Raw genomic sequence first — 14,661 nt, forward strand, 5'->3', positions numbered from 1 at the left:
TCTAAGAGAGGCTGGGTTTACTATTTACTCGAGTTAGATATAATCAAGATTCACGATTTTTTCACAAAATGACTTGCCAATGCACTGAAGATGACTCTTGTTCTTAATTTGTTAATTTTATTTCATACAATTTATTTGAAATGGACTTAGTAGTACAGCGCTATATATGACAGATTCACAGGGCTTTAAAGAACTTGCAAACCAGAAATGCAAAAGTTGTAAGATGGGGTTTTACAAGGCTGTATTATAACAGCAACTCAATTATATATGGAAAATAAATAAGGAGAAATTAAACAAAGAAGTATCAACCCAGAAAGACTGATTTTGCCCCTTCTGAAAGCATGATAAATGTGTAATATATAGCTATTCTAGCTTATGGTAAATCCCCAGTTGGTGGCATATTTAACAAGCTCCTTCATCTCTTCGTCACCAATGAATCCATCAGCATCAGCATCAGCGTGTCGCAAAGCTCTCCTGGCTCTAATCCCACTAAAACGTAAACCCAATCCACGAAAGGCTACCTCAAGTTCTTTCTTGCCTAACCGGCCATCCCCATTTGTATCATATCTCTTCAGAAGAGCCTTTAGCTGCTCTTCTGAGAGAGGAAAATTTGCACTTCTGCTCAGATACACCGGCATCGTAATTAAGAGCAAAGAAGACAAGTTCAGGTGAAATTTTCTTTGTTGGGTGAGGATGATGAAGAACGCAAACAGTTCCTTTTATAGTAGATAAAGTCAGATCAAAGGCACGTTTAGGTTCTTTCCCAAGGCAAGAATAAAGTTTGATTGACGAATAATGTGACCAATGCATAAAGCATTGTCACTAAGACGGGCGGCTTCAGCCCGTTGGAGACTTGTTCAACTTTATTCACTCTATACAGGCCATCCAATCCAGGGCCACCTAAAAGCCTAGAAATTAATAAATTGCAATGAGATTCTCCATCTGCATATTATAATTAGTTTATTATTACATCTTCTAAAGATAATATTCTATCTTTACCTCCATAATTGTCCATATGGATGGCCTATTTTATAATCTGTTCAAGTGTGCTCTTTGATACATCACGTTTCACCTGTGGATTTTGAAATGTTGACGCTTCATATAATTTGGCTGTCTAATTAAATGAACGCGTATACCAGAAATATTATGTTGGAGACAAACGTCCACACCTCATTTTACCGGGTGGCCATCAATTCAAGAAAATAAAATTCGAAATATGACTAAATTACTCTTGTCCACCCCGCACCTCCCTTTAAACGTAAAGTTTATTATTCTTCTCAATTCTCAAAGTTTTTTAGTAGTTTTATTAATTAAAAAATATTTTTTTAATTTTATATAATATGTTATATTTTCATCGGACTGAACACGTCACATGGATTGAAGAGCCTGGGTTTAAAATATTCTACTTACACAAAGCTCTCAATTTTCTGTTTCTTTGGTTTTACCTTTTCTATTTATCTTGGCAATAATGAAAAGAAAATAAATAGACAAATATTTACTTCGAGGGTAAACAAACCTCCCAAAGCCGAAGCTTAATTTCAAAAATTTCATAACTTAATTACATGGACACAATACAAATAAATAATCTACTGGTTAACTAAGTTTCCTTGATATTCTCCATGATCCAGTAGCACGTTTTTTTTATTTGACTCAAACAAGGTACTAAGCGAATACTCAATAAATAAAGACTTCACCTAACTCTTGCTTCTACGCACTATCTATTACAATGTCTCCATCCCCATGCACGTGGGTTAACAACAAGTACATAAAATATTTTAATTTAATAACTAAAAAAATAATAAAAAAATGATAGAATGAAAATGATAAATGTGTATCATAATATATAATAGGGTTAATATTATTTAAAATATTGTACAAACAAATTATATTTTTATATCATTACTACTTTATATCTTTCTATCTCTCTTTCTTCTCTTTTTGCCAATTCTTGAATGCCAAAAAAGCACTCAAGGGAAAGCCGACATAATTAGACACGCTTGATGCTTTAACAAGTGTGGTCTCTAGGAGTACACATAGCTAGTTGATGTGGTTTAAAAGTGTTTTTAAACTAAATTGAAAAAAATGATTTAAAAAACTTTTAAACCAAATCAAACTAAATTAAAAAAATATAGTTTATTTTGATTTGGATTATAATTTGAATTATAATTGTTATATCTAATAATACATAATATATATTGTATCATAGATACAATATATATAGAAAACAATATGTATTATAAGATATATCAAATTAATATAATATAGTAAACATATTATATAATACAATACGTATTATCGATATGAATTGATACATTTTTTTTAGAAAAAATGATAATGCATTAAGGGTGTATATGAAAATTTTTAATTTGTTAAGAGCATTTATGATATTTTTCAAAATAAAGATACATCAATTATAATAATTTATTAGTATTTTATTATTTAAATTTTTAAAATGTCTATCATACAATATAATACATAATATAGTAAATTAGACTTTTGATATATGATAAGATACACGATTTAACTATTATTTTTTAAAATCATTTATTTTTAAATATATATGTCATTCAATAAAATTAATTGAATTATAGTTTTCTAAAATATAATATACACATGTAAAACAAATATAAAATATACATATAACAAAATAACAAAATAAATATGAAAAAACAATTTATACACCTAATCGCTTATTTAAAAATTTTGTCAAACACAATTATATATATGTATTTTAAAATAATCAGTTTACAGTTTGATTCAATTTAAAAATCGCTCAAACCACAATTCGAACTGAAAAAGCGGTGTGAAAAATTTCAATCAAATCAAACTAAAACATAATTTTTAAACAATTCAATTCGATTTTAAAATTTGAATCAAATTATGCACACTTCTAGTAGTCTCCAATGAGTATTGAGTTTGAGTTTAGAGATGCAGAGTTTGAAGATATTGGACATTAGAATAATTGATTTTGAAGTTTTGTGAATTTTTGTTGAACTATGAGTGTTTTGAATATGAAACAAAACATTGGTAGTGTTGTAAAGAATTTAGAATATGTGTTTTGTTCATAAAAAAAAACTTGATGGATTGAAAAAATTAAGACTGAGCTCACATTCTAACGTCTTTACTAGTTGTCATCACAATTTTGTGGACGGAGTGATTTGTAAATGGATAAGTAACTCAATTGTTGACTCAGTTCGCAAAAGTAAGATGATCATGTTACTTGAAATATGGATTAGATGAACGCTTAAGTTGTCTCCAATTCAAATCTCCTGCATTTTCTCAGATTGTTTGAAAGCCTTGACAATGAATATGTTAGACAATATAACTGCATATTGGATATACACTTCCAACATTGATATATCAATTTCAACAACACAATGAGCAATAATAGTGATGTAGAGGGAAAATGAAAGGAATAGGAACAAGGAAATGAAATATGACATTAATTTAATTTCAATAAAAATAAAGACAAATAGGTCATTGACATTTAAATGTCCATGACAATTTCATAAATAATTTATAATGAAAGCAAAAAATGATTTTTGTTATTGAAGATAAATAATAGATGAATAAAATCGATTTTTTAAATTTAAAATATGAAAAATATCGTTTCATCCAAATTTTGTTAAAAAATAGTCGTTCCATATTTGAAATATAGTTTCAAAATAATAAGCATCATGTAGCAAAATGGATGTAATATTGAATTATTTGTTAATAATGATGAAACCACATCAAACAAATTATAACAACATCAGTATTCCTAGTTAATATAATTTTTAAAAAATAAGATTTTTTTTTTCTCTAAATAAATAAATAAATAGCGAAACACTTGCTAAAGGATAAGTTACAGCACACATTAACCCAAACAAACTGACAATCAAAGCCCGAAACCAAAAGTCGTTTTACTTTGGGGATGAGTCCTTAGAACATGACTCTAGAAGGCCCAAGACAAAGGCCCACTCAACTCTCCCTCCGGAGTAAAAAAGCAACACTCCTCTCCGCTGAGCTCGTAGTTTGAGTTGAGTTGAGTTGAGTTGATTCAGCCGAGGATACAAATTTTGTTGTTTGAAAAATGGAATTTCCAAAACCTCAAGTACCTACAAACCCTCTCTTATCCCTCTCAACCTTCATCCACCAAAACTGCCTCCGCCTCGGCTCTGAATTGTCCAGCCGCTTCGATGACACGAAACGCCTAGCCGCATCCTTGACCGCGAGGCTTCACCGTCAATCTCTACCGCCGTTTGCATTTCTCTCACAGCCCAAGCAGGCCGTTGCTGCTACACTCAGCTCCGAATTTGTCGCGAAAACCCTTGCCGGCACGGCAGTGTATACTGTTAGCAATGCTAATAATGAGTTTGTGCTTATTTCGGATCCAAATGGAGCCAAGTCCATTGGCTTGCTTTGCTTTCGACGGGAAGATGCCGAGGCATTTCTTGCTCAGGTTAATATTTCAAATTTGTGCTTTATGCTCTTTATCGGTTTTGTTTCAGCCTTTTTGTCGACAAATTATCTTTGGTGATACTCAGGTACGGTTGCGAAAGAGAGAGCTTCGAAGCGCGGCTAAGGTTGTTCCCATTACTCTTGACCAGGTCTGTCTGCTGCTTCTAGATTATTTTTAGTTTTCTGTTATAACTCTTAGGCTGTATTGAGAAAGTGTTTCGAAGAATGTTTTTATTGTATGTGAGACTAATTGCTAAATAATCTGGAGCATGGACACAATTAAAGCCTGTATAATATTCTTACAATTTTGAGGTTGAGGTTGGTCATGTATTGATATTTAAGGTTACATTTGGAATAATAATGAGGTTTTCGTTATTCTGATATTACAGGTTTACATGTTGAAGGTTGAAGGAATTGCATTCCGTTTTTTGCCTGATCCAGTTCAGATAAAGAATGCATTAGAGGTGATTTTTATTATTTAAGTTGAATGTCTGAGTTATTACTTACCTGAAACAATGAGAGGTTTTGTTGTTTAAGTTTTGAGGTGACAGTGTAGCACATATAGGTTATGCATGTTCTCGTCATGCTAGCAAGTTTCATTAGTTATTCGACTCATTTCAGTTTGGAAGGCTTTGTCAAAGCAATATAATTTGAAATTAAATGATTAAAGCACCTCTAGTCCAGCTGAGCTAGAGTAAGGATTACTAATAATATTTTCATTGTTATCAGCTGAAAGCAATTGATATGAGGACTGGCTTTGATGGAGTTCCTGTTTTTCAGGTATGCTATTTAATTATTTGCATATGCCTATTGTCTCTGAAAGTGGGCACATTTCCAACCAAGTTCTAATTTCTATACATTTCCAACCAAGTTCCTGTCTTTATTTGTCATATAGCTTGCTTCTACATGGAGATGCACATGAATTTGTGTGCAGAATACATTCATATTGGAACCTGACTCCTCTTTTTTAATTTTATCTCCACATTAATTTTGATGAAGGCCCCAATATTCTGCTTATCCATACTGTAATCTTATTCTTATTAGTATTGTTTAATCAGTAAAATCTTTCCAAATGCTGTTTTAATTTGGTAAGTGAAAGCATTTGTTTCTGTAGAAATTCTTTAAAGGTTATCTAAGATGAATTGTCTTACTAGATTAGAAATTTATGATGAAATTACCAAACATTCGCACAGTGGGCCATGGATGAGTACCAACTAGTCCACTACTTCTATTTAAATGAATTTTAGAATGTTTTAGACACAAAAGAGAAGAAAAAGTAAACTGTTCTTCAGTCTCCTATGATTGTTTTGGAAGCATAACATGTAATCATCTGTCAATATCCAAGCTATAGCATTTTGGCATGGACGTCCTCAGCCACAATGTTATGCATGGATCCATTTTGGTTACTCTTGTTTAGTGTGTGCATTTAGATGTGTATCTAAGCATATCATTTGAGAATTATGTTGTTCTGGATAGATCTCATGTGATTTCTCTCAATGACTATTAATTTCTGTGTCTGCAGTCAGACCTTCTGGTTGTGAGGAAGAAAAACAAGCGTTATTGCCCAGTATTTTTCCAAAAGGTTTATTGATCCTGGAGCTTTTGGTGGATGTTATAGTTGATTGTATCTTAACATCTATGTAAGATGCTGTTACAAGTGCATGTGGTACTAGCTATTCCTTGTTGTTTCTTGTGCAGGAAGATATAGAAAAAGAACTCTCAAAAGTTTCTAGGGCGTCAAGAGGATCTGGTGTTTCTCAACATATAATGGTATAAAATTTTGTCATTGCTTTCATTTGCTATTTTGATGCATGCATAACATAATAATTTAAAAACTCAAGGAATAATGAGTTTGGATGAGTGCTATGAGTTCTTCAAAAAATTTATGCATTACATGTGACTGGCACCACCTGCATGCACAAAGACTTAGAAACAAGACACATTTATGTTAAACTAGTTTTTCAGCACCAATTCCCATGGCTTTGTATGATGTTTTCAACACTCTTCATTTGATACCCTTTGTTTCAGTAGTTGGTGATTGGTCATGAGAAAGAAAATGGGGTAAAATCAAATGTTAGGTAATGAATTAAAAGTTTGATTAGAAAGTGGAATTTTGGTAGTTTATTGAAGCAAAAGTTTTCTGTTCTCAATTTTTTTCAAGTCATAAAATTGGCCCTATTAGGCAGTAATAACATAAATTCTGAATGTCAAAGTTTCATCTTAATCTCGCTCCTCTAGAATCCATGGCTTCTAGCATTGTGTTGTCAAAAAGTTGATTTGACTAACATGATTCATGGTTAATTGAGAATTGAAGTTGTAGATATCAACTTAGTCAATGAGCGGTTGCTTCATTGCCATGCTTCCACCAAAGGATTGGCTTTTGCATGACCTGTTTTCATGCTAACCTACTAGCATCTAGATCTATTTCACTAAACCTTTTCGAAAGAAAAGGATCTAAAATGTCGAAACAATTTTCTATCTGAGAAATTTTTAACTATGATAATATGATGTCCCACAGAAAAAGCAAAATTTTCTTAATTATTTATTTTTAATACCCACCTGAGCCTGATAATGAAAAATCTATCTAGTCGAAGTTTTTCTTTTGGTATGTTATGATGCTCAGTATTTCATTCTGTTTAAACAGGTTGGAAGTTTGGAAGATGTTCTAAAGAAAATGGAGGTAATGAGTCTGATATTCATAAATAATGATATTAAACTTGGACTATTGATTATTTATTGTTGTCTGCTGCAGATGAGTGAGAAGAACTCTGGCTGGGAAGATCTGATTTTCGTTCCACCTGGTAAAACCCATTCACAACACATCCAAGAGGTGGCAAAAGTATGAGTTGGTGGATTTTTCAATTCAACTGACCCTATGAAATGAACTGAAAGGAGAGAGCAAAGTGATATATCCATTCCAGGCTGATGGCATTTCAGGTCAGCAATTATGTCTGATCAATGAATATCCTCTGATCTCACTTCTCTTTTGACTGTCATTTAAAGAAATTTTTCATTGACAGCCACTGGAGTAGCACTAAGATACAAGGAATGGGATACATTTTCAGTTGAAAACAATAAATAAATCAAAAAGTGAATCAACTAACTTTCAATTAAATGAAAGAGTGAAATGCCATTGTTCCATTGTTGGATCATGGAAACTTGATACAATGCACGTAGCAGTATTGTTAGATCATTCTTCATGCAATTCATCCTTTTAAGATCAGAACTGTTTTACTGTGAATTGACTACATGAATGTTAATTATTCCCCGGATGTTGCCCAAGATGAAAATGGAATTGTTTTTGCAGCGTTTTACATTAGTTGGATAATTAGGTGAGCATGTGTGGCATTTGATTTGAGAAGACTACTGCTAAATCAGCTCTTTAGGGATCGTTTGGTTAAAGTGTTTTAAAAATTATCTTAATAATCTATCTTTTATTACTTATATTACTTTATTTGGTTTGTCAGTAATAAAAGATTACAGTAATTTTTTATTATCAATGTTGATGTGGTAGGTAATATAGGTATTAATCTGATTACCATTTTTACCTTAAATATTAAAATATTATTAAGTTAATTTTGATTTTATTGTATTTATATTATTCTTTATTAATTTTTAAGATAAAAATAAATTTATTTTTAATTAATATAACAAATAATATAAAAAATATTTAAAAATAATTATATTCAAGGGTATTTAAGTAAAATAATTTATTAGTATTTTTTTATTACCGTTAACCAAACATATTAATTATTTATATCATGCATTTTTATTAAATTTTATCAAATGAGTGATCATTTATACGTAGTAATTTTTTCAGTAATCTATCTTTAAGGTAATTTTCTTATTTTGAAAATAAAACATTACTTAAACTAAACGTCTTTCTATAGTTTCATCAAACAAGTGATAATTTTACATTATGTGTCTATTGATACCTTAGGTGAGGTAGAGAGGTGAGAGTCAACAACGGTATAAATTATTTAGGCAATCAAACAGACATAACAATATAACTTGGTAAGTTTGCAATCCATATATGGTGTCCTGTCATTATTTTATTCATTAGAGAAATCAGAAGTTGCCATCTGATTACAAATTAAGTAGACGGAGAAAAATAAGAACCACCTAATACGATTGACTCTCCGAGGGACAAGTCCTATTTACTTTTCACATATAGCAGGTACTACCTTCTTGACATGATAATCCGATTTCAAGATTATGTCAAAAGAAATAAGGAGATATATGTTCATAAGAAACGATATGTGAGTTAATGGTAAGTGTTGCTCCTTCTGTTAGACGGTCTAATTATCAAGAAGTTGACCTTTGTGTGAAGTTATGATAGTTTACCATACCCTTTCCCACAGTTAACCATTCATATCCAATCAAAAAACCTAATTATGTTTCCCAACGAGGTTTAGAGACAACTGGTCTATTAGAAAATAAAATACTGGTGGAGCCTCCACATTTTGTAAGAACTAAAAGCGACATTTCACTGCTTGCCGAAGTTGATGGGGCAACCGAATGGTTGTTGATGGGCCTGCTTAGCCTTAGATGCCCACTACAGAACCGTAATGACCCAAGTCCTTTTTCTTCTTTTTCTTTTACAGTTATACCCCTACATTTCCCCCTTTTATGATTCGAAGGGAAATTTAAAAAAAACCCTTTTATACTAAATTTGTTCCTTTTTGAAGATTCAAAAAGGAAAGGTTAAAATGGGAAATTCATTAAAATTGTATGAAAAATAGTATTAATCACGACAGGATTGGGAAAGAAGTGAAGCTTCATTTGCCGCGACCTTTTTGTTCCTACAGGAAATCAAAATTGTATATGAAGGAGGCCACAGATGGAGCCTTTTAAATGGTCGTTCTTTTATCAATATTTCCTCAAATTACAACGCTTTGGCTCATCAAGTCTCTAACTACTACATCCAAATCCTCATTAAAAATTGGTTCTTGATTCTCATTTTAAATTGTCAAATTAATCCTACACAAAGTAGGAGGGTGGTTAAGTTTGGTTGAGATGGGGGAGACGCTTGGCCTTCAGAAGATAATGAAGGTCACTGCTTCAAAGGCTCTGGTTATCAGAATCAACCTGTTTTTTCTTGCTTTCTTTTTTATTATATATGTATGTATCTTTCTCCATCCATCTTCTACTGCCTACTTTGAGAATGCTGCATCTCTTGTAAGGTGCTCGTTGCGCGAGTGCCAACACAAGGTAAGGTGAGCCACCCGAGTTAGTAAGTTAGATTTTATCATAATGATGATAATTTTTTTCTTTGGATTACCCAGTTGTTTAAATTTTAATTCTGTGCAGGTGGAAAAAAGTATGAAGATGGAGGCAATATTTGAAGATACTCAAGCCAATGATCCAAAGCCTAAAAGGAATCTGACAAAGACAGAGTTTCCAAACTTCATGACCTCAGTAGGGAGAGGAATGAAGATTGGAATGGTGAATATGGATGAATATGATATCAGTGAATGGAAAATATACGGAGAAACAATGTCAGTGGATTTTGAAAGAGTATCAAAGTATTTCAAATGGCCGGATTTGTTTCCCGAATGGATAGACGAGGAGGAAGAGAATGACACTCCTACATGTCCTGAAATACCCATGCCAGATTTCAGAAAATACGATATCATGGACATAATAGTGGCTAAATTGCCATGCAAGTTCCCGGAAGAAGGATGGGAGAGGGAGGTGTTTAGGCTTCAAGTTCATCTGATAGTGGCGAATTTGGCTGTGAGGAAAGGGAAGAGAGACTGGAATTGGAGGACGAAAGTGGTGTTTTGGAGTAAATGCAGGCCAATGTTGGAGCTTTTCCGATGCGATGACTTGGTAAGAAGGGAAGGTGATTGGTGGTACTTTGTGCCTGAGATAGCGAGGTTGGAACAGAAGGTTTCTTTGCCTGTTGGGTCTTGTAAATTGTCATTGCCCTTGTGGGGACAAGGTACGCCTTCAACTCTACTCTTTTATTTATTTATTTTTTAAATGTATTTTATTCTTTACTTGGCCGCACGTCACTGAACGTCCAAACTAGAAGAACCAATCTTCATATACTGTCAAAAAATCACATAAAAAAAAATACAAAACTTTATATACTGTAAAAAATTAGCCATAAAATGAAAAAAAAAACCTTGTGTCAAAAAATTGATAAATAAACTGTCAAACTAGAAGGGTTAAAAATGAAAAAAGGTCGAAAATAGAATGACAAGAATTAGCAAAAAGAGAAACCCTGGAAGTAGAAGAAAAAGGGTTAAAAATAAAGAACAAAAGAAAACGTCAAAAAGGCTAAAATTGAAGAAAGCTAAAACATAAAACCGCGCCAGGTAGGGATCGAACCTACGACTTTCTGCTTAGGAAACAGACGCTCTATCCACTGAGCTACGAGCGCTTGGTGGCAATTTGACTCTCATAAGACTATAAATATTTTATTTCTTTCAGTTCTAAGTTTAGAATTTGATTATTATGGAGATGGGGCTCGTTAAATTGCCCATTATTCATAGTTCATGGTTTGGTTTGACTCTTGTTAATGTCAGAAATGAGTGTTTTTGCTTGCTTGCTTTTTAAGTTTAAGATGCAGCGGTTGGGCTTTAGTTGTCATACTTTATCTGAAATGCCAATTAATAAGCATTAATTAAACAACAAATCTCAATATATTTCTTACAAGCTTTCGACAAATATTTTTAGTTGTAATAAAACTGAAAAGAAAAAATATATAATTCTCTCAGGAAACGACGAAATCTACGACCTTTCCAGGATAAAAAGTGCCACAAAGACAGTCAAACGTGAAGCCTATGCTACCGTCCTTCATTCCAAAGACAGGTACGTTTGTGGTGCAATAACCCTAGCGCAAAGTCTCCTGAAAACGGGCACCAAGCGCGACCTTCTTCTCCTCATCGACAAGTCCATCTCTGCCCCCAAGCGTGAGGCCCTCGTTGCAGCCGGTTGGAAGATTCGAATCATCACAAGAATCCGTAATCCAATGGCTGAAAAGGGCACATACAATGAGTATAATTACAGCAAGTTCAGGCTTTGGCAACTCACAGATTATGACAAAATCATATTCATAGATGCAGACATTATTGTTTTACGAAACCTTGATCTCCTCTTCCATTTTCCTCAGCTCTCAGCTACGGGTAATGATATATGGATCTTTAATTCGGGTATTATGGTGATTGAGCCGTCAAATTGCACATTTCGAATACTAATGAACCGCCGCAGAGAAATCGTCTCATACAATGGCGGTGACCAAGGCTTCCTTAACGAAATTTACGTATGGTGGCATCGATTACCCAGAAGAGTGAACTTTCTAAAGAATTTCTGGGCTAATACCACACTTGAAGCTAGTCTTAAAAACCATTTATTTGCAGCAGATCCCCCAGAACTTTACTCCGTTCATTATTTAGGTTTAAAGCCTTGGTTATGTTACAGAGATTATGACTGTAACTGGGATATTGAGAACCAACATGTTTATGCTAGCGATGTGGCACATGAGAGGTGGTGGAAACTGCACGATGCCATGGATGAGAAGCTGCAGAAGTTTTGTGGGCTAACAGAGCAAAGGAGAATTGAGTTAGATTGGGACAAAAAGAAAGCTAGAGAGGCGGGGCTGCCTAATAAGCATTGGAGGATCAATGTTACAGATCCTAGACGGTCTCATCTGATTGATTAAAATTCATATGCCATTACTTTCTTTTACCCTTTATCATATATTTTTATCCCTTTTTTGTAGAACAATATATACTATACTTGGGATGTTTTTTTCTTCCATACAATTTATGTGTGAATATAAATTGGTCGAGGAGTCAATGAGTCCTGTTTATTAAACAGGGAGTACAAGTTGTACGGTTTGTTTATGGTTTCTTTTGGGTATTTTGGTATAGGCCAAAAAGACTTATTCTCCCCTCAGGGTTGTGGCAACCTAAATTAGTATTTATTAAATATCAAAAATTCAACCTCGGGGTTATTAAAATTAACAAAAATAAGTTAATTTTAAAGATAAAATTATCATTTAACTAATAATATATTTAAAATAATAAAATATTATCTATTTCTCTTATTAATTTAGAAAGTTAACAACTTTTTAAAAATTAAAATTTGAAATATTATATTTTTCTCTTAGGATTTCTTTCTTTTCTTCCTCTTTTCGATGTAATCTTCTAGCGAAACAATCGTTTTCGTTTGAAATATTTAATATGATTAAATTATTTTAAATTATATCTAAGTATCCAATTGAATGTTCAAAATAAGATATATATAACATTGCTTGTAAAGTAATAAAGAAGTATAATTATTTAGGGACAAATTAAGATTGTTACCAATCAATGGTTTGTCTTAAAAATGTTTTTAAATAATCAAAACCTTTTTAGTTTTATTTTGTGTATTTAAAATTATTGTAGCTTAATGGAGCAGTTAGGGTTAGGGTTCTTATGTATAAATAGAAAAAGGATTTATATACAATATTAATAATAAAATTATATGTACCTATTTTGAATATATAAATATATTCACACTTATATGTGTCATCATATAATTAAATGATTTTGAATTAATAATAAAATAATACCTAATTATATGATGACATATATAAATATATATATAACTGTGTATTCAAAATAGATCTATATAATATTGCTCTAATATTAAATATAGCTAAAAATGTAAAATTATAAAAGACGATAAAGGTGATTGGTTAATGCGTTAACAATATTCCAAAAGGTAATAATAGAATGAGTTTAAAGGTCTCAATCATGGAACAACAATATCTCTAAGAAAAGAAAATAAAAGTGGAGATGGGTGCAGCGTAACAATTAGATGAGAATCGTGAAAGGAAATATGTATGAATTGGTACACCTACCGCACCCTATGTTTTTTTTTATGTATTTATTTAAAAGTCATAGAGTCAATATAAAGCTAAATAATTCAACACCAACCATTAGTAGTTGTGATTAGATTAGATTAAATGATAATTAATGCTTAAATCACTCACACGTAACCACAAGTACACACACCATCGTTTCTCTTCTTTTGTATAGGGCTGGGCTTTAGTCGGTTGAACTGTTGGGCTTCGAAGTGGGCTCAGTGGGCCGACTGTGGTTCATATTAGACTAAAGATGGAGAATTTTAATTCAAAAATCTTGCGATGATCTGATAATTTTAATTTATTTGTTTGCTGCACTGAGTGCGCACATGGATAGGTTTTAGTGCAAGATTGTAGGTAACTTGAAATTTTCATCATGGAAAAAGACCACGATTATGATTTATAAAAGGCCAAATGACTTATTTCCACTTGTGATTTAGTTTATTTTCAAACTCTCACCCGTAGAATTTTAAAAACTCAAACATTTACTTTTATATTAAAATTTTCTATTAAAATTAAATATAAAACCGTTATTAAACAAAAAATATTAAAAAACTAAAATTTTATCTCTTTTTTATTTTAAATTAATAATTTCTTTCTATCTAAAAATTTAAAAAGTTAACTTTTTTTCTTAAAGTTTTTTTTTCTTTCTCTAATAACTAGAATTGGACTTGCCAACTTTGTCTTTCCACCTATGTGTTCATCGTCTCTCTCTTCATCAGTTTCATTCTATCAAAATTAGTTGAAACCAAATGACACCCATCTGCTCTTCTTTCTATCAAATCAAGAAAAAATTAGTAATAATCGATGTTTTAGTTTCACTGACAAAAGAATAAACAAATGCGTCACTCTTGATTTAGATGAAAAGCAGATGTTTGGGGAAAGAGCGTCGAGGGACTAAAAGCGTTGAAATCATCTTTATCTTTGTTTGGGGGAAGAACAATTGAATGTCATTTAGTTTGGCATGTTTTGATGAAATGAAACTGCAGACATAGAGAGAGAGAGAGAGAGAGGACAAATACATGGATGGAAAGATGAAGTTGGTCAATTAGATTTCGATCACTAGAGAGGGAGGAAAAAAACCTAGAGAAAAAAGCTAATTTTTCAAACTTTTAAATAAAAAAAATTATTAGTTCTTTAAACTTTTTTTTTGGAGTAATTTTTTTATTAAATAATAGTTTTATTTTTAATCCCAACAAAAAAATTTTAAATTCTACCTACATCACTAAATAGCCTACGATATATCACATTATCATTGTGACAATTTATTTTAAAAATTTTTTATTATATAATAAATCAAACAAAATAATATTTATAATAATTATTGAGTTAATTAAGATTATCCTAAATTAACGGTCCCTCAT

General features: G+C 31.9%; 2 protein-coding genes and 1 non-coding gene across 5 annotated transcripts; 2 read left to right on the plus strand and 1 right to left on the minus strand.

The window, feature by feature from the left end:
• Positions 1–3,992: 3,992 nt before the first annotated feature.
• Positions 3,993–7,754, plus strand: LOC123229972 (protein TIC 22, chloroplastic). Of its 2 annotated transcripts, XR_006504990.1 has the most exons (9): positions 3,993–4,441; positions 4,527–4,589; positions 4,830–4,904; positions 5,170–5,220; positions 5,963–6,022; positions 6,139–6,210; positions 7,085–7,120; positions 7,193–7,377; positions 7,461–7,754. XR_006504990.1 is itself a non-coding variant. In XM_044656039.1 (8 exons), the coding sequence occupies exons 1-8, from the start codon at positions 4,073–4,075 to the stop codon at positions 7,283–7,285; spliced, it is 819 nt and encodes a 272-aa protein (XP_044511974.1). In that variant the 5' UTR covers positions 3,993–4,072; the 3' UTR covers positions 7,286–7,754. The 2 variants fall into 2 exon arrangements, 1 of the variants encoding a protein (XP_044511974.1); XM_044656039.1 differs by having other exon boundaries at positions 7,193–7,754.
• A 755-nt stretch (positions 7,755–8,509) lies between these two features.
• LOC123229134 (UDP-glucuronate:xylan alpha-glucuronosyltransferase 2) lies at positions 8,510–12,263 on the plus strand. 2 transcript variants are annotated; one of them, XM_044654744.1, is made up of 3 exons: positions 8,510–9,651; positions 9,751–10,384; positions 11,166–12,263. In XM_044654744.1, exons 1-3 carry the CDS (start codon positions 9,457–9,459, stop codon positions 12,107–12,109), a joined length of 1,773 nt encoding a protein of 590 aa, XP_044510679.1. In that variant the 5' UTR covers positions 8,510–9,456; the 3' UTR covers positions 12,110–12,263. The 2 variants fall into 2 exon arrangements, with proteins under 2 accessions (XP_044510679.1, XP_044510680.1); XM_044654745.1 differs by having other exon boundaries at positions 9,576–9,656.
• TRNAR-CCU lies at positions 10,756–10,828 on the minus strand. The gene has a single exon. It is a non-coding gene; the product is annotated as a tRNA-Arg (tRNA).
• Positions 12,264–14,661: the final 2,398 nt, after the last annotated feature.

The sequence above is a fragment of the Mangifera indica genome, chromosome 11, assembly GCF_011075055.1.
Source record: "Mangifera indica cultivar Alphonso chromosome 11, CATAS_Mindica_2.1, whole genome shotgun sequence".
NCBI classification, from domain to species: domain Eukaryota; kingdom Viridiplantae; phylum Streptophyta; class Magnoliopsida; order Sapindales; family Anacardiaceae; genus Mangifera; species Mangifera indica.